Genomic DNA, 18221 nt, shown 5'->3' on the forward strand with positions numbered 1-18221 from the left:
TGTTACTATTTTTACTGTCTAAACTGGCTGCTCAGATAGCAAGAAGCCTGAGGCACCGCCAGCACACTATTCAGAACATTTATCACTTGTTGTGTGCTCAGCTCTGGGGGAGAAAAGACCAGCAGCCCCAGTCCTGACCCTGGGGAATGAGACCCTGATCAGGTCGGAGAAATATTTATAGGGCCAAGCAGGATGCAGAGGCTCTAAAGGTAAAGGGGGAGGAGCTTCTCCTCGGAGCCGGCCACTTGCCTGGTGATAGGGGAGTGGGAGGAGCTGGACAGCAGGACGTGGACCCACCCAGCACCCAGGCCCAGGGGCTGAACAGCAGGCTCCTTCCCCCCGCCTCCGGCCTGGGGGCGCCGGTTGATTGGTCAGAGTACCAGTCCCACCCCTGCGTCTGATTGGAGGCCATGCCTCTGGCTCCCGGAGCCCCGCCCCGGAACTGGGCCTCCTCCTGCGCAGCCAACCTAAGGCCCAGGCTTCCGGCAGCTCGGGTCAGTCCCTTGCTTCTAGTTTCTCTCCTGCTCAACTCAGTATTCTGCCTCAGCCAAGCCGCCCTCTAACTGACCGCCCCCCCACCTCCAACAGGCCTGCTTTGGGGCCTTGCTGGCGCTGAGCTCTGCCTGGGAAGCTCCCAGTGTAATTCTAGTCTGGCCAGGACAGCTGGAGAGCAGCAGCAGGGTGACCTTGTGCCCTTTGGAGTTTGACTCCTTTTAAATGTTAACAGTTGTAGCCCACTAAGTGCTGGGCCCTGTGTAAGTCCTTCACCTGCATTTTCTCATTTCATCCCCTGGAGTGTCGGGACCATTAATAACCCCATTTTACAGAAGAGGAAACTGTGAAGTTGGGGTTACTCACCAATTCTGTGTGTCCTGTGGTCTCTGAACCCAGCTTCACTAAGAATACAAGCCAGGACAACTTATTCCGCCTCCCCGAGTTTAACACACAGTAGGTGTTCAATCAGTGCTCACTGGATGATGTCCCTGCAGAACAGCCTGCAAGGAGACCTCACCTGCCCTCCTCCCATCGCTTTCCTCCCCAAGATGTCTTCACTCCAACCTATGATCATAATAGCAGCTGCCACTTATCGAGCACCTACTGCATGCCAGGCTGTGGGATCTGGTGCCATTTACAATTAGATCGTGGTCCCCGTTTTACACAAAGGAAATTGAAGCTCAGAGAGACTAATGGGCCCAAGATCGCACACCCACGTCTATTTGGTACCCAAGATTCTAACTAAGGACATTGTCTCAGTGCCCCATCAACCTGATCTGCCCCAGCCAACCTCTGGTCGTACCTCCACAAACCAGGTTGTTCACTCCTTCAGCCTGACACCTTTGGTCACTTCCCCCAAAGGCCTCCTTTGATTCTCAGTTCTTCTCAGGAACTCCTTTAATTTCTATCGCTATGTACTCATTACTATCCTGTTACGCCGACGGCCCACCTACCCTCCCACACATGCCCCAGGGGACTTCAGCGGAAATAGTAGAGATGAGGAAGAAGCATATCAAATTTTTCCTCCCTAGCCCAGGTCTGCAGACCCTAGATGCAGGTCTTGCTCTCCGCCAGGCGAAGTTCCAAGCGAGGCCACCGGATGGCGCCCGGCTCGCTCGGGCAGAGCTTGCAGTAGAGACGTGCGGCCGCCAGATGGCGGTCGAGGCCGCAGCTCCGCGGGCAGTACCCCGACAAGGCGAAACAGGGAGGGCCGGAAGGTCCCAGTGCGTTCCCGGGTGCCCCAGCACAAGTGACCTTGCCGCCGCAGCCTCCTGCCCGCGCCATGACCCAGCCCATGCCCCGGATTTCTGTGCCCGCCGCGCTGGCCCTGGGCTCGGCCGCTCTGGGCGCTGCCTTCGCTACTGGCCTCTTCCTGGGTGAGTAGGGCCGAGCCTGCCGCAGCCTCCGCAGAGCCCCCGCAGGCGGAACGGGCGCGGGAGCAGAGCCCGTGAATCCACACTGGCTGCGGCCGAGGCTCACCCGTGGTGCCCTAGAGTTTCAAGCCCTGATCCAGCACCCCTTTCTCCGGCAGGGAGACGGTGCCCTCCATGGCGATCCCGGCGAGAGAAGCGCCTGCTGCCCCCTGAGGACAGCCCCCTGTGGCAGTATCTGCTGAGCCGCTCCATGCGTGAGCATCCGGCGCTGCGGAGCCTGCGGCTGGTCAGCAGGGCGCGGGGCGGGAACAGGCGCCCACCTCGTGCCCTGCGGATCCCACGTGGCTGTGTGACCCTGGGCTGGGCGGTGACCTATTCTGGGTTTCCATGCTCTCGAGCCCGGGTGCGGTGGGCGTTCCCCCAGGCCACACCCACAGCCTCACCCGGAGGGTCCTGAACTGTGAGTGGGGCTGGGCTGGGTGACCGACAGGTCTGGTGCGACCCTCTCCCCGCCCCCCCTCTCCCCATCACTCAGCTGACTCTGGAGCAGCCGCAGGGGAATTCCATGATGACCTGTGAGCAGGCCCAGCTTTTGGCCAACCTGGCGCGGCTCATTAAGGCCAAGAAGGCGCTGGACTTGGGTAGGGCGCGCGACCGCGATTACTGGGGACCGAATTCACCAGCCATCTCCCCACTGTGGTCTGATCCTGTCCGTGTTCCTGTCCCTAGGCACTTTCACAGGCTACTCAGCCCTAGCATTGGCTTTGGCGCTGCCCCCGGCCGGGCGCGTGGTGACCTGCGAGGTGAACCCGGGGCCCCCAGAGCTGGGGCGGCCCCTGTGGAGGCAGGTGAGCGACCCACGTCAGGTCCCTGGAGGCCGACCACTCCACTCTCAGCTCCATATGGGACGTGCTGTCTCTGACCCCACTCTTTTCGCAGGCTGAGGAGGAGCACAAGATCGATCTTCGATTGAAGCCCGCCCTGGAGACCCTGGGTGAGCACAGGAGTGGAAAGGGCCCACGCGCCATTTCCCAAATGGGGCCACCAGGTGCGAGCTAGTAACCAGGTCCTCCGGACAGGTTTGGGGCAATTACAGCCCCCCACCGCCCAGCCTCACGGTATACAGCCACACGCAGGGTAGCAGGGCTGGCGCCCTCGAGGCCAGAGTCCCTGAGAGGCCACAACACCTGGACTGGCTTGGGCAGGGGCTTCCGGTCATCGGGGCTTTCGGACTCAGCCGCATCTGCCCCTCCCTTCCCCGCAAGACGAGCTCCTGGCTGCGGGCGAGGCCGGCACCTTCGACGTGGCAGTGATGGACGCCGACAAAGACAACTGCACCGCCTACTACGAGCGGTGCTTGCAGCTGCTGAGACCCGGAGGCGTCCTCGCTGTCCTCAGTGTAAGGGATAGAATAGGGGAAGAATCCTCTCGGGCTGAGTGTGTCTGTCGCCCTTGGCCCCTCCCTATGCCACGCCCCCAAACGCCCCACCCAGTACTCAGGTAAGCTCCTTAAGATATTGCAGCCGAGTCCCCAGGCTTTCCCCAGCTGCAGCCCTCGCCCCGCCTCCTGCTCAGGCACCTCCCTCAGAGGCCCGTTCCACCATGATGCCCCGCCCTTCCGCAGGTCCTCTGGGGAGGAGAGGTGTTGCAGCCTCAGCCTCGGGACCCGCAGGCCCAGTTCGTGCGAAACCTGAATGAGCGCATCCTACGGGATGCCAGGGTCCACATCAGCCTCCTGCCCCTGGGCGACGGCCTCACTTTAGCCTTCAAGATCTAAGGTTGGCACCTAGCTGTGGCCTCGATGGAGGGGACCTGGGAACCCCAGCCATCGACCCAGTTTTAAATCTGTCAATAAAGTGAGGTCTAGACGGGACACATTCTTCTGAGCTTCCATACGCGGCACTTAAGTGGGGTGGGGAGGAAAAGCCCAGCACACGCAGCTTCTTGAGCAAAAGGGAGCCTTAAGGTCAGATGTTCATCCCCTCCCTGGCAGTCCTGAGGACAGCCTGGCACAAGGGCTGTGGCCAGAGGCCCCAGCTCCTGAAGTTTGCCTCCACTCCACAGACCCTGAAGGCTGGCGGTGTAGAGCCCTCCTTGATCTCTCTCCTGTATCTCTCTCTTCCTAGGAAGGACAAGTGAATGAAGTTCCTGTTCAGTTCAGCTGGGACTGGTGGGGAGTCAATATCTCGATTCTGACAAAAGGCCTTGCAGGGGAGTAGCTTATGCCAGTTCTGCCTGCCACTTGCCTATTTTCACAGAACTGTCAGCTTGGCCTCACCTCTGTGAACCAGGCCATTTGACTTAGACCTGGGGACCTCAAGGGTGCCCTCCCCTTCGAGTCCTGGAGGAAGGTGGGACTGGGTGGGATCACGGGCCAGAGGTGTGAAACAGTCTTACAGGTTGGAGACCATCAGCATGGCAATCTTTAACAAGATCTCCAGAGGAAGATGAAGAGGAAGTTAGGCTTTCCAGCACCACCACCACCTATGCATGGAGGTGGAGAGAGCCAGGTGCTTCACTTTTCTTATTTGAACCTCCCCAATCCCACAGGAAGATCTCCACACTACAGCTGAAAATCAGGCTCAGGTATTAAGTGTTCTTTCCACTAACGCCTCAAGCAGAAAAGGCATCAGCCTAGAATACAAGTAGGTTTTGCCACCACCTAGTTAGGCCTGGGTGGTAGAACTCTACCAGGAGGCTGCTAAAATCAGAAGTCACATGAGCCCACAAGTGGCAACTTTCATAATCCTACAGCAACTGGGATATATCTTGCATTTTAGACAACACTCAGGCCCCTGGCTATAAACCTACCCTTCTCTCTCCCACTCATAACAGTATACTAGGATACATGTGGGTGAATAGGTCCAATTTTCTCTAAGTAGATCCTTGATAAACTGGTAACTCGCTTGTGCCACTTCTTGCAAGGTAAAGTCACATCCTAGTCCAGAGCATTGGACCAGGTGAACTCCAATCACAGCATGAGGACCAACAGTTAAGGGGCGGCAGGCCATCCAGGAGGCTGCAGGTGCCACCAGGCCTAGTGTCCATGTTTCATCCCTGCCCCAGCACCACCAGCAGTTTGAGAGGCTGTTAGTCTACTTCATCTTCTCTTATGTATCCTAAATGAGCCATTCCAGCCAGTCCCACAGGTCAAACATAGTGAGACCAAAGGGGGCCTTTGTGCCCCCCAGTATACCTGTGTGGAGAGCTTGCTTAGGTCTCTAATTTCTCTTGACCTGGAAATTTTCAGCATGTATCACTTTTGGGGTAATGAGTCTCAGAGTACTACATTTTCTTATCTGTTCTCTCTCAGGCTTCAAACTATTTCGGGTGTAGTACTGAATTTGTTAAAACTTGCCCCCATCTCTAATCTCTGACCCTATCCTTCAAACTGTCTCTTCCCATCAAAAACACTTGCTCTCTCCTACTTCTTCAACTAGAAACATCTATTACTTTCTATCATCGAGCTCAAGTCCAGATGAAGGCCAATGACCACAGAACCTGAAGGTATTGCCTCTGGTCTTGGACTTAGGCCCAAGCTTTTCAGTGAGTATCTGCCTGAAAGAAATTGAGTAATCACCTCTCGGTGGGCCCACATACTCCTCTCTCAGTCCCTTTGATACCGCCTACACCTTATTCCATTTCTCTACACCTAGTCTCATCCCATCTAACTAGGGCCTAGTTCATTTTCTGTAACAATAGGTCGCAGGGGTATTGTTTGTATATATATAACTTTTCAGCATCATCCGTTCATCATTTACTCTTCAGCCTTTCCTGGAGTTAACAATATTCCAATGTAATTTTGCACAAACTTACAAACTGGAGATATAAAGACATATATCCTCTTATTTTATTGTAGTCTAAAAAGCTCAGGGAGTTACTCCAGGGACACATGACTTTGTGGCACAGATTTTGGTAAAGAGCAAAATGCTCACTGGAAAAATTAAGTATTAGCTAGATACCAGAAAGATTTGACCCTAACTAGCAAATTTTTAACTCTGTAAATACTTGGAGTCATTAATTATGTATACTTGTTTTATTCATAATTTGTAATATTTTAGGATACCAAAGTGATTCTAATGATTGAATTTAACAAAAAAAAATTTTAACCTCATCTTAAATCCACTGATCCATCTCATTCAATGGCAATAGTCAATGTTAAAAGAACATAAAAACAAACAACAAACATGCACACAATTGCACAGTTTTCATAAAGGTCTATTTCATTATTGATGGATAGTGCATTTAACAGTTAAATACATTTAAATAATGTATAGGTGACTGCACGACTGCAGCATTGGTAACTAGATAGATAACCAATTCAACTAGAAACCAGCTAACAAGTAACTGTCTAAATATTTAAAATACAGCTCTTGTTTAGATCATCCTTTGTTTTGATCACCTTCTTGAGGGGAAAAAAGCCTGCTGGTCACACTGGAAATATATTAAGGCCAAATCTTCCGATATCCATTCCCAAAGGTTTCTTTCAACTGGATTAAGCCTCCAACTCCAGGGCAAGCCCAAGTTTGTGGCCTCCAGCATTAATGCTCTTCCCATCTACCAGAGCAGACAGTGTAAGCTTCACACCTATAAACAAAAGCAGAGAACCATGATGTGTGTGAAATACTTCATGAGAGTCTGCAGTCTTCTTTGATATTACCCCAGAGTTAGCCTGTCACTTTTCCTCAGTGTTGTCAGCTGTCCCAAAGTTCCAGCCACCAGAGGGCACCTGGGAGAATCTGAGATACCAGAGAGAGTTCAGCTGGCACCATCCCAGGTTAAGGCATCAAATCACAGAGCATAAAAATGTTAATAAAGTTCAAAAGTGCTCTCGAAAATACATTAATGTTCAATATTGTTATCCAGACTAAAGGAGACTAAACAACTGTAACTGGATCCTAGAAAGGAAAAACTACAAAAAAGAAACATTTTGGGGACAAGTAAGGAAATCTGAATAGACTATAGTACATATTAGGTATTAATAATGTTAATTTTCTTTGCTGTGACAGTAGTATTGTAGTCATGAAGAACCAAGTCTTGCTCCTAGGATATGCACGCTAGTGCTGTGTCCACTTGTGTATAAAACATACATTTAAATAATCCACAAGCGCATGCGAAAAAAAAGAAAAAAGGATTATGTATACAGACACGGAAAGATAAAACAAATGTGATAAACATTAGTAATTGGTGAACATGGGGAAGGGCATATGAGTGTTCACAGTAATGCTCTTTTAGGTTTCCAACTAGTCAAAATACAAAGTCTGCGGGGAAATCCCTATTTGGAGGAGGCAAATGTTCCAAGTGCTCTAGAACCCTGCTATCCAAATGACGGTTCAATAATCAGGCACACTGGCATCATTTAAGAGCTTGTTAGAAAGACAAAAGCCCTCATCCCAGACCTATGGACTCAGAATCTGCATTTTAACAAGATCCCCCAGGTGATTTACATACACACTGACGTTTGAGAAGTACTGCTCTAGAAAACACAGCAAGGTTCAAAAATATTATGCAAAGTAAATGAGGAAGACTGAACAACCAAAGCAATGAAAGAACTTTTTAAGAAATAAAAATTATAAGACATTTCAGGTACAAGTGAGGAAAGTGAATAGAGAATGGATATTAAATAATAATGGCATCACTGTTAATTTTCTTAGGTTGATAACAGTATTGTGTTTTTATGCAGGAGAACATTCTCATTCTGAAGAGACGCACCCTTAAGCATTTAGGGAAGTGTCATGATACCTGCAGCTTCCAAAAAGCCCAGGAAAAAAAAAATGTGAGGAGAGCAGAATACAAAATTGTGGCAAAAAGTAATCGTATTCATTGTACTTTTCTGTCAATTCTTCTGTATGCTTAAGAGATATGCAAGAGAAGCCGAGAAATGAAAACTAATTTTTAAAACACTATCAGAAAAATCCTACTTTATCAAGAATACTTACCAGGCCTCAGAGTCTGAGTGTAGCCCACTCCAATTAAACTAGAGTTGTTGACTTTTGCCTAAAATAAAATGTAAAAACCTTTAAAATTTTGAAAGAAGATAAAGCCCCTACATGTTTTCCTATCATAGGAATATATCATTCCTGTATTGACGTGTTCAGCATTTGATTCACATAATAAAATTTAATATTATTAAGCCAAACAAAAACCAGGTGCCACTTAGCTCTTATCCATTAAACTCAAAATCAAATTGTCAGCAGGAGACAATACTCTTGCTATCTACTGGGATGTGTCTACAGACCCCAAAATTATCCTTATAAGTGCGAGAACCTAAGCACTCTCATAAAAATAATCCTTGTTGAGTCTAATCTAGCACAATAAAACCATGCCAAATGTGCTCACTTGCTACGTGATACACACCAGCCTCAAAGTGGGATGTGAAGTTTAAATCCATGACTTTGACACACACACGTTACTATTTTAGGTGATCTAAAGAATCAAAACCATCAGTGTTCAAAATCTCTAAATGCCAAGCACTTCCTCTAAGAATAAGATCAATTAAAATTCTTTTACCACACATTTTCACACCTCTTATTAATGCCCCTGGATTTTAGCTGTAACTAGAGTGTGCTTGAGAAAGACATTCCAATGGGCATGATTACCAATCCAGGTCCCTGCCGTCCTTGGACAATTCTATTATTTTACGATTTAGTCCTTGAATGGCTAAAAAGAACCCTGGAGAACAAGACATGGTAAGGAGTAGCTCCCTTCTCTTCCACTACTAACATCATTAAGCCTAAGGTTGTAAATGGGAGCACCTGGTTCCAATCTCCAGAGCCTAGAGGTTGCTCTTTGCTCAACACTTTGAGAGCTATGATTAAAAAAAGGTAACGAACAGCCTCTGGGATCAAAACAGACTTGGAAATGCTTTGATGTCTATACTCTTTCATACAAAACAGCCCAATCCAAATGATGTAACAATACAGACAAAAATCAAACAAACAGCACTTATACTCACTTGGCACTAAAACCAAGACTTCATAAGCCACCAATGACCATTTCTCAAGAAGAAATGCCTCACCAGTGACCATCTGTGCCCAACAAATTAAAAGCCTCAAAAAACTGGATACAAGTTCCTACTACTTTAGAATAGGAGTCAACCATGAAACTGTGATGGGGCTTAAGCAATCCTTCGGGTGATGCCTGACTGGGGTAACAGCAGCACTACTTAGGTGGGAAATGCTAGATACATTTCCAAATAATGCCAGGAATCACTCAAGGAAACACAGGTCCCAAATTTCTATCCCATTTTAGACTATGAGAGAGCTGCATCTTCTGCCGGCACTAAATCTGTGATAGTGCCACAGACATACATTTGAAGAGAACAGCAATGGAGCTACCAGAGACTAATGTGCTATGTGAATCCTAAGGATTTTATTGTTACACTGCGTTAGAGAAGGGGAAAATAAATGAATCACTGCGTTGCCAATGAAAAAAGCATTATCAGTGCTTCTCATTCTCTTTGATTGCAACTGTGCTAAGAAAAAAACAAGAATGGGGCTAAAACTTAACTGCATAAGTTATCAAAATACTGTCCTCAAGAATGAAGATCACTTTATAATAACAAATAATTCTCATGGAAGGTTTTACTTTCTTTCATTCCCAGTATCTACAGTATAGGCAATCCGTGACCTATAAACAACTGACACACAGGACCAGCTGCTGCTCTGCCTGAAATAGGGGCCAGCACCTCTACACCATGAGACACTGCACTCCCTCCTACCCCAACTACAACTGAAAGAAAAAATAACAGAAAAAGCCTAAGGACAAGACTAGGGTGGTCACCTGACCCAGTTAACCTGTGATAGGGGGTCCTTGGGATGCAGGACTTTCAGTGCTAAAGATGGCATAGGCCCAGGCTAGCAGGATGAGCTAGATGGTAACCATAACAGGAAGGAAATCAAAAGACATGCAGTCCAGGCCTGGCTCTATTCCTTCTTCCCTCTCACCCCTAGCAATGGTGTAAGTTCTTTCTCTCCAAGTTTTGGTTTCTTCACCTACAAAATGGCATGTAGAGCAGTGAGATCAAATCTGAAGATATTTTGTAAACCATAAAAAGACAAAGTAACAACTAAAGTGCTTCCTCCCAAATGAGAACTGCCCAGGACCCAAAACACTGGCTTCCCTGAGTGCAGATAGGCTTGGGATTCAGGGTTACTACTTATTTCTACTGAGATTAAAAAAATTCCTATGGCCTGGATATCAAACTTCTAACACTGCCTCCACAGAAAAAACAGTATTCAAAGTTGCAATCCCAATGTGTGTAAACTGGGGATAATGTGAACTACAATTTAAATTCTCAACACAAGTCAACATAACCAAGATTAATTCCCACAACCCAAAATCCCATTCATTCTCAGCCTACAATAATACTCACAGAAATGGAAGCAGTGGGATCCAACTGATATTTAGCTGCAATGCCGAAGCGAGTACAGTTGGTACCTGATGTCCAAGCAAGGTTTACTGAAGTGTCAAGATCTTCACATACTTTCTGATAAATTGATCCTCCAAATTCTGTCCCATCATTACTATAAGATACTTTAAATTAGTAAATCTAGAACAATGTAACATGACAAAGGCACTAGGCTAATAATGTAGCATTACATTTAAATAAAAGCAATTCTCACATGGTTTCTAGTGTTTCACTAAAAACTTTCATTTTAAAAGGTCTTTCTACAACCTATGTCCAAAACCAAGGATTGGTTAAATAAATCATGGTATATCCATCCAGTGGGATTACCATACAGCCACTAAAAATCAAGTTGAAGAATACATAATGCTATAGAAAAATAATCAAAATGTATTACAGTAAGGGAAAAGAGTTATAAAATAGCCTTTTCAGTATGTACTTTTTCTATATACACATATAAAAGGTGAAACACCGAATATCAACAATTAACGAAGATTATATACTTAGGTAGGAGGATTATGGGAAATTTGGTTTTCTTCTTTGTACTTTCTATTATGTACCAATACATTATTTTTTCAATAAGAAAAAAAAATTTTTTTAAGTCCTTTTGATCTATACATCTACTTTGGGTTAGGTAAAAACAGCATACATTTTAAGCAGTCCTATCAAATCAGCACCTCATATATCATGGACAATTAAGTCAAATGAATGCACTGATTTAAGAGTCTGGCAATGTCTTGGCCCCTTCTAAAAATACAAAGCACTTCAAGCCTTGTGTGAAATGAACATTTATGCTCTCAGCTCCAAAAGTCAGTCTAACATTTTTAACTATATATTTCTAAGGGCCACCCTAGAAATGACCAAGAATGCTTTTCTTTTTATTAAGGGTTAAGAGAAATCCTTTAAGTTCAGCCTACATCAATAAGAAATTAAAGGAGACATCAGTAACATCCTGAAGTCCTACATCAAAATATCCAACAAAAGAAACACTCACACATTAGTATGTAGCTGGAAGTCCCCAGTCCTGTAGCCCACTGCAAAGTTATTCCTTGTCAGCTTTGATTTGGCACTGTCAAAGGTCATCTGGTACCCAGCAAGCCAGCCCTCATAACCAAAGACAGCTGAACCATGGATTGCAGGGCCAGCAAAATCAAAGTCAACATCGCAACCAAGGTTTATACACTCCCTCTTATAAGAAGACTTGATTTTACCACTTTTCTTTCTGGAAAAAAGAACAAACTGATTTAAAACTGATGCCAGTAGAAAATATTTAGACACACAAATTGTGCACAGAGGGCACAAAAAGAGACTTAAACGAACTGCAGTATAACTAGAATAAAAGAAATAGCAGGATAACCATAAGAGGTAAAAGTATATAACTCATGAACTAAAAGGCAAGGGCACATGAGGTAACTGGACTGCCACCACCACAGAAAGCCTGCTTTGCAGAACTGGCAATCCATCACAGAAGCATATTTGAAACATGTTAATTACTCAAGTTAGTGCTACAATGAAAAGAGACAAATATTTGAAGGAAAGCCAGTGATAGAAATCACAGAGTTTATGCCCCCAAGGCAGACATAGAAATTCACCAAAAGGCAGCTAGGTAATCTATCAAACAGTAAATATGCATCTTTCCTAAATATACAAAAGAGGAATGCTTTTAAATTTAAAGCAGGTAAAAATAACCATGCTTACCCTGTGTTTGGTGAAAAAGTGGTATCAAATGTCAGTTTCAAACCTTGACAAATCTGTTTTGAAAGAAAAAGAATTTGTTTTCAGCTTTATTGCCTTTTTGAGATACAGAAGCAAAATAATACTAAAGCACATTTTCGAAATGTTACCTGGTCTTCAATTGCGATTTCTGTTCCCAGAGTGTTATCAGTGTTCCATTTCTCTGTGAAAGTCAGACCATACTCACACCATTTATATTTGGTCTCCAAGGTCCCAGTAACTTTTCCAGTGTCTGTATTAGATGAACCAGATGTTGAGAATTCCTAATAAGACAATAAATAACTTCATGAACTTTCTCGTAACTACTGAAGAATCCACTACCTTACACAAACCAACGAAAAAAACAACTAAAACTAACTTCATTAATCCTTTTTTCTAGCTTGTCAAATATTCATACCCTCTGCTACTCATGATATACAACAGTGACACTTCAGCCTCTAAGTTATTAATTGCCACTTTACAGCTGACATTTCCAACCAATCAATCACAACTTAATCTGTATCTAATTCTCAAGTGAAAAACAAACCATACACCTTTCAAGAGAAATTCCAAGGTGATTTTATTTGGGATTCAAAAATCAGTAGGGGAAAAAGGGAATGAATGTTTTGGCACTGCATCCAATCTATCTGATATTGAATAAAAAACTAAGTCACTATGGTTAATCACAGATTAACCATCGTAGAAATCAGAGCTTATAACAGATACTCCATTCATTATGAAATGTTTCCTGAAAGTCCTTAAAGAGAAAGTACCCTCCTGTAGGAACTGATGCCATGAACAAATAATTGTTTTTCTAAATTCTTAAGTAATCCCAACATTCTGTTTCTGAGATAAAAATGGTCTTCATCAGGTTTCATCCCTTCCCAACCATCTTTCACATTCTCATTAAAAAAAGAAGAAAAAACAAAAAACTAGGAAGCGGGAATTATAGATTTACTCTACAACTGGTTTATGTCATGCAGAATATAAACTATATTATGCACAACAAACGATAACAGTAGGAAAAAAAAAACCAATCTAATACAGAGATCAATTTGAAGTACATTGTTATCTTTTGTTTGTAGCAAATATAAGTAACTTTCCAAACCCTAAATGCACATCAACTGAGAAGGAGGGCTTATCTGAAATTTAAAATCTGCTACAGATAATCCAGAAATCTAATAATCTTCCAGAGCTCAGTATACAGGCAGGCAATTGAAATCTTCCAAGATGAAATATTAAGAAACACCAAAAACTGTGCAATTAGAGAAAAGGCCAATCATCCTTCACTTAGGAAATAAAACATTTGTATAATATTGAAAGACACAAAGCCTTAGGTGTTATATACAATCTCCTGAAATCTGGCTTATGTCAGGAAAGAACACACTAGATATAAAATTAGGAGTCCTAGCATCCATTTCTGTAGTTTACTAAATGAATAACTGAAGAAGACACTGAACTTTTCTAGGAATTAGTTTCCTCAAGTATTATAATAAAACCTATCTCTAAAGGATCAAACTAACCTGACACTGTCAAAGATTTACACATTTTCATGTGCTCTGCACAAAAGGAAAGCATTATTAAAATAATATATACGGAGTATGATCTCCTAGCAGATACCTTGAATGAAGAATGTATATGTAGCTGTTTTTACTGAGTGACACCGATTAATGATTCTTGAGGCCCTACCCACTGCCATCCATCAATCCACAGACTGAGAGCTAGCCTATATATTTGTCAAAGAACCCTCAAAACACAAAAGCAAGAAGACCACACTGTGGGACCAAAACTAGACCAGGTAACACCACTGGCAGAGTTTACAACCTACACCCTTCACTCAATCAGCAGAGTTTAGGCTTCTATGTTCTTGTGTGGATTGGACATCTCTGGAGTTCAGGTAAATAAACAGAAACAGCTATTAATGGGACTTAGTTGGGGCCAGGTACACATTACAAGATCAGTACCATGCCTGAATTACTCCTCTACATCCTTTATGATCCTAAACCTAATTTCACAAAACTTTCCTAACCCTGTCCACCACAGCTCTTCCTTTCCAAGAAAGATTTTGATTTATCAAACAATCTAGTACTAGATATATTTCTCTAATTGTTCTCAAGTTTAAAATGTATTTTGTCTCTCCAACCAGCAAATAAGTCTTTCAAACACAAGGCCTGAGTCTTTTTATGTTTCAACAAATTATAGCAAGTGTTTATAAGGAGCCTCAGTAAATTAAGAGTAGGAACACAACAAGTAAACAAAAGTCACTGCTCTGAAACCTGTTACATTAAGCAAATAAGTCACTCAACCACACTGAATACTCACGCTCCTTTCAGATCAAAGAAACCAAACAGATGTGACAAATATAAAACCCCAGAAATCCAAGTCTAGATATTAAGAAACTATAACAGGATTAATTTTAATACCAGTTACATTAACTAAGGGAGCGACAACAAAAATTTATCAAAATTACCAATAATATTCAATATATATATATTATGCCATTTCCCAAAATAATCTCAAAACAAAAATTTTAGAGGAGGAAAAGAAATTACATAAAACTAAATTTTACTCGACTCCCTTTGAGGGACTTTGTTAGGCAGAATCAAGACATCAAATACCAAAATATTAACCTCTTCAAAAATATCCAGATCAAGATTCTCTAAATTCATAAGGATGCTAGAACATGACCATTATACAAATATCAGTGCACTTGAATTAAGAGTTACTGCTACTTTTATACCCAGAACTCTTAATGCTTTTAACAGATACTGAAAGAAAGGGTTATGAAAAAGTATAACAGGTTTCCTGCCTTCAAGCTTATAAACTTACGAAGTGAAAAAAAAACTACACGACCTTCCTGAGTACCTTGTGCATACATAGTATACGGCAAAAGATCACATGAAAAAAGACCAAAGCCAAAATAAATCAAGTTACATTCAAATCTCTTAAAACAAAATTAACTTCTGCCTTAAATAAAAAATAACTAGACATCTTCAGTTATGACTATTTTATGGGTAGCAAATTATAAGGGCTCATCAGAACTTTTATTAGATAGCTAACACTCACCACACCACTGCATGACTTTGTTTTCACATCCAGTTTCACCAACCCAAAACCTTAAAGCAGAGAGCAAATGATAATATGATTCTTTCATATAAAAATGCATACTAATAGTTTTTTAAAAAAATCAAGATTTCACATATTTAGAGAAGGAATAAAAATGTATGCTGATACACAGTATTTAAATGAAAAAAAAAAAAAAAACTTAAACTATTCCATGTAAAAAGACAGAAATCTGTCCACATAAGGGACAGAAATCTCTATGCAGCTTTGCCTAGTGTTTTGGTGTATTATCTGGTGTGGTCGCGCGTGCGTGCGCGTGCGCACACATACACACAAACACACACACACACATAAAATCTTTCAAACCACTTTAAAACCTAAATATTGGATTGGAAAATCAATTCAACTTGAATTTCAGAATAGCCAATAGTTTATTATAATAGACATTTAGAACATTTATCTCAAAGGATAAATAATCTCCCTTTAGGATTAATAATCTAACCGGGGGAATAATTTAAAGTGGGAGAGTGAACCAAAATCTTCAAGAAGAAAACCCAAATTTACTTGAAAAAGCCCACAATCCATTAGGAGTCACTACCACAAAAGCAAAACAGTAATTTCTAATAACAATAGTACTAATTCTAGTCAACCAAAGCCTAAACTACATCTGAAGGAAATGAAAGCACAGCTGTTTTCTTAAAGGTAAAATCTTTGAGCCAGAGTTTGAAAAACTGAAGGAAACTGCGGTGGAGAAAAATGTGAACTGCTACAGAACTAATTTAACAGAAATTTTGTCTAAAATAGAAGAATTAATGCAGCAACATATTTACAATTTGAAGAAATTATTAATTTAATTTCCCTAAGCAATCCAAACACACATTTTCACTTATGACGCAAATTTTTTAAAAAGTTCTTACCAAATCCTTTGTTGAAAATGTCTCTGGCAGCTTTGCCAAGGTCAGCATATGATGGAGGAATACACATTGCTGGTGGGGAAAAAACATTCCAAGTGTTAAGGTTCCTGCTCTCCCACTTTCTGTCCAAGAACTAGATTATGCTATCTTTGCTATCCTTAAATTCAAGCAGTCCAACTTACTGGATGTGTGTTTTTGATACCACTAGAAACTACAATAAAATTGTAAGATCCATGAAGGAGGCATCCCCAACAAAGTCTTATTTCTATAATGGATAACCACAGGAAGTAGCTTTACAAACTAGTGAAATGCCTTCCAAAATAGAAAAAGAGGCTGTCTATTCCTAAATTTACACACTGCCTGCAGCCTCACCTCCTTAGACTAGTACAAGAATCAAACACATGTACACACATGTATCTATCCATATAGATAGATCTGCAAAATTCACCAGAATGGGCAGATTTAACCAAATGAGATAAAAGCAAAACCTAAGACAAAGCCCCCTCACCCAATATATCCTTTAGTATCTTTACTGAGGTCAAAACCAACATTCTAGAGTGGGTAGAGAAAGGTACATAATTAATACTTTGGGAATTTAAATATTGTAACTTAGAAATAACACGGCCATCTATGTTTCACACAAGTGTCTACATCAACTAAATATCAAATAGCACTTTAAACATATTAATACGATACTCAAACTCAAGTCCTAAGCCAATACTGTGCAGCTTAAGTGCAAGCAATCTGAGTTCCTAACACCAGCTCATTCATTCTACAAAGTGCGTCCACGCCCTTAGGAGCACGTGTAATGACCTTGCGCTCTTTCACAAGGGGGGGTTTACTACTTCCTCTAGAAAAATGACTGATCCAATCCTCCAAAAATCGCATCCAACTATTAATAACTTTTTGCTTTTGAGTTGGTCAAAGACACGTCCAAAAGCCAAAGGTGAATGCGGCCACAGACCAACTCCTCTGGCCTAGTCCCTTTATCCGAAAACCAGAAGCCCAGCCCCTCCTCCACAGAGCCGGGGGGTCAAGACTGTAGAGTGGCTATGGAAAAGGGTGAATTTCCAAGTCCTAAGTGAGATGGGAGAAAGAAGTTGAGGTTATCTGGTTGACAGGCTTGGACTCCCCGGACGCAGCCGCCCCATCCGTCAGAGATGCCTTGTCTACTTACGCCGCACGCAAGTAGGTCCGTAAGTCGCCATGGCGAGGCCGCGGGAAGAGCTGATCTGCGGGAGGAACAAGAAGTGCGGTCAGCAGAAGTAAGAGGCGGGTCAAGGAGCCAGAAGGGGGTCTCGGACAGAGAAGGGAGAGGGGGCGCGGGGCGACGCGGCCATCTTAGGGAGCCAGGGCCAACCCCGAGTCCGGCTCAGGCCTCTTGTCTGGCCGCCGAGGCCTAGGCCTCCACGTCGGAGTGAGGCGGGCGCGGCGGTACCTAGTGGTCTCCTGAGGGGGGCCGCCGCCGCCACTCCGCTCGCAGCTGAGGCCGCTCGGCTCGCTCGGGATCGGGCTGCAGCTGCCGCGGCTGGAGGGCGAAGTGAAGGAGACACCGTTCCGCCCGCCGCAACCCTGTCCTCCCCCCTCCAGGACCCCGCCGCTGTCCCCAGGGCTGTCCACCGCGCCTGTCCCCGTATCGCCACCGGCTGCCCACTCCTACCTGCTCCGGTACAACCACATGGACCGAGGGCACCCCCGCCCCCTGGGTGGGCTGCCTCGGCCTGTCGGCTGGGGCCGGACAGGCAGAAGCTGCCGGATCTCGGGTCAGGCAGCTACGAGGGCAGTCCCAGAGGCGAGGGGGCGGGGAACGGCGAACGCCAAGCGGTAGGGACCGCGCGCGCGGGGGATGGGGCGGAGGCCCCGCGCGCGCTCGTCACGGGCGGGGCGGGGCGCCAGGCGCGTGCCCGCTCGAGGCCCGGCGCGACTGGGCGTGGCCGCACACGCGGCGAGTCACGTACATCTCTCCGTCTCTCTGTCTTGGTTGTGGTTCCCAAGCCCTGCAGACAGTCCCCAGTATGGGGCGTTTGGCAGGGTCCGCTGAGCGTCGTCCTCGTTTGCCCCGAGCAAGTGTAGCGTGCACTACTGAAACAGTCTCTCCAGACCCAGAGAGAAACAAGTGGGCACAGGGGCACCGCCTTCCAACCCCTCGCCCCCTCCCTTCCTTCGTCTGCCTTCTAAGGCAGTGTAATTGCCATGCTGGGCCGGACTCCGCCTGGGAGGCACACTTGAGCTGCCTCTCTCTGAACAAACGAGCAC

General features: G+C 44.5%; 2 protein-coding genes across 8 annotated transcripts; one reads left to right on the forward strand and one right to left on the reverse strand.

Annotated features, from left to right (window-relative positions):
- The first annotated feature begins 669 nt into the window (after positions 1–669).
- On the forward strand, positions 670–3745 carry COMTD1 (catechol-O-methyltransferase domain containing 1). 6 transcript variants are annotated; one of them, XM_025049374.1, is made up of 7 exons: positions 670–1871; positions 2027–2154; positions 2404–2509; positions 2598–2716; positions 2808–2916; positions 3074–3368; positions 3493–3741. In XM_025049374.1, exons 1-7 carry the CDS (start codon positions 1778–1780, stop codon positions 3560–3562), a joined length of 921 nt encoding a protein of 306 aa, XP_024905142.1. In that variant the 5' UTR covers positions 670–1777; the 3' UTR covers positions 3563–3741. The 6 variants fall into 6 exon arrangements, with proteins under 6 accessions (XP_024905142.1, XP_024905143.1, XP_015447672.1 ...); XM_025049375.1 differs by having other exon boundaries at positions 676–1871; positions 3134–3368; XM_015592186.2 differs by having other exon boundaries at positions 688–1871; positions 3074–3267.
- Positions 3746–5704: 1959 nt separating this feature from the next.
- VDAC2 (voltage dependent anion channel 2) lies at positions 5705–17795 on the reverse strand. Of its 2 annotated transcripts, none has more exons than XM_015592291.2 (10): positions 17626–17795; positions 17143–17197; positions 15969–16037; positions 15055–15104; positions 12120–12272; positions 11974–12026; positions 11270–11497; positions 10243–10393; positions 7808–7865; positions 5705–6455 (listed from the first exon to the last, which is right to left on the reverse strand). In XM_015592291.2, exons 2-10 carry the CDS (start codon positions 17171–17173, stop codon positions 6364–6366), a joined length of 885 nt encoding a protein of 294 aa, XP_015447777.1. In that variant the 5' UTR covers positions 17174–17197; positions 17626–17795; the 3' UTR covers positions 5705–6363. The 2 variants fall into 2 exon arrangements, with proteins under 2 accessions (XP_015447777.1, XP_006915552.1); XM_006915490.2 differs by having other exon boundaries at positions 17404–17795.
- Between the last annotated feature and the right edge of the window lie 426 nt (positions 17796–18221).

The sequence above is a fragment of the Pteropus alecto genome, unplaced genomic scaffold (assembly GCF_000325575.1).
Source record: "Pteropus alecto unplaced genomic scaffold, ASM32557v1 scaffold155, whole genome shotgun sequence".
NCBI lineage: Eukaryota > Metazoa > Chordata > Mammalia > Chiroptera > Pteropodidae > Pteropus > Pteropus alecto.

Bases quoted from the DNA above. Each gene is read 5' to 3' on its own strand.
- COMTD1 (XM_025049374.1), top strand. From the start codon at position 1,778: ATGACCCAGCCCATGCCCCGGATTTCTGTGCCCGCCGCGCTGGCCCTG. The intron at 1,872-2,026 runs GTGAGTAGGGCC...TTTCTCCGGCAG, and splicing joins CGCTACTGGCCTCTTCCTGG to GGAGACGGTGCCCTCCATGG. The intron at 2,510-2,597 runs GTAGGGCGCGCG...TCCTGTCCCTAG, and splicing joins CAAGAAGGCGCTGGACTTGG to GCACTTTCACAGGCTACTCA.
- VDAC2 (XM_015592291.2), bottom strand. From the start codon at position 17,173: ATGGCGACTTACGGACCTACTTGCGTGCGGC. The intron at 10,394-11,269 runs GTGAGTGTTTCT...AGTATCTTATAG, and splicing joins TTCCAGCTACATACTAATGT to TAATGATGGGACAGAATTTG. The intron at 6,456-7,807 runs GTAAGTATTCTT...TTTTGTTTATAG, and splicing joins CACTCAGACTCTGAGGCCTG to GTGTGAAGCTTACACTGTCT.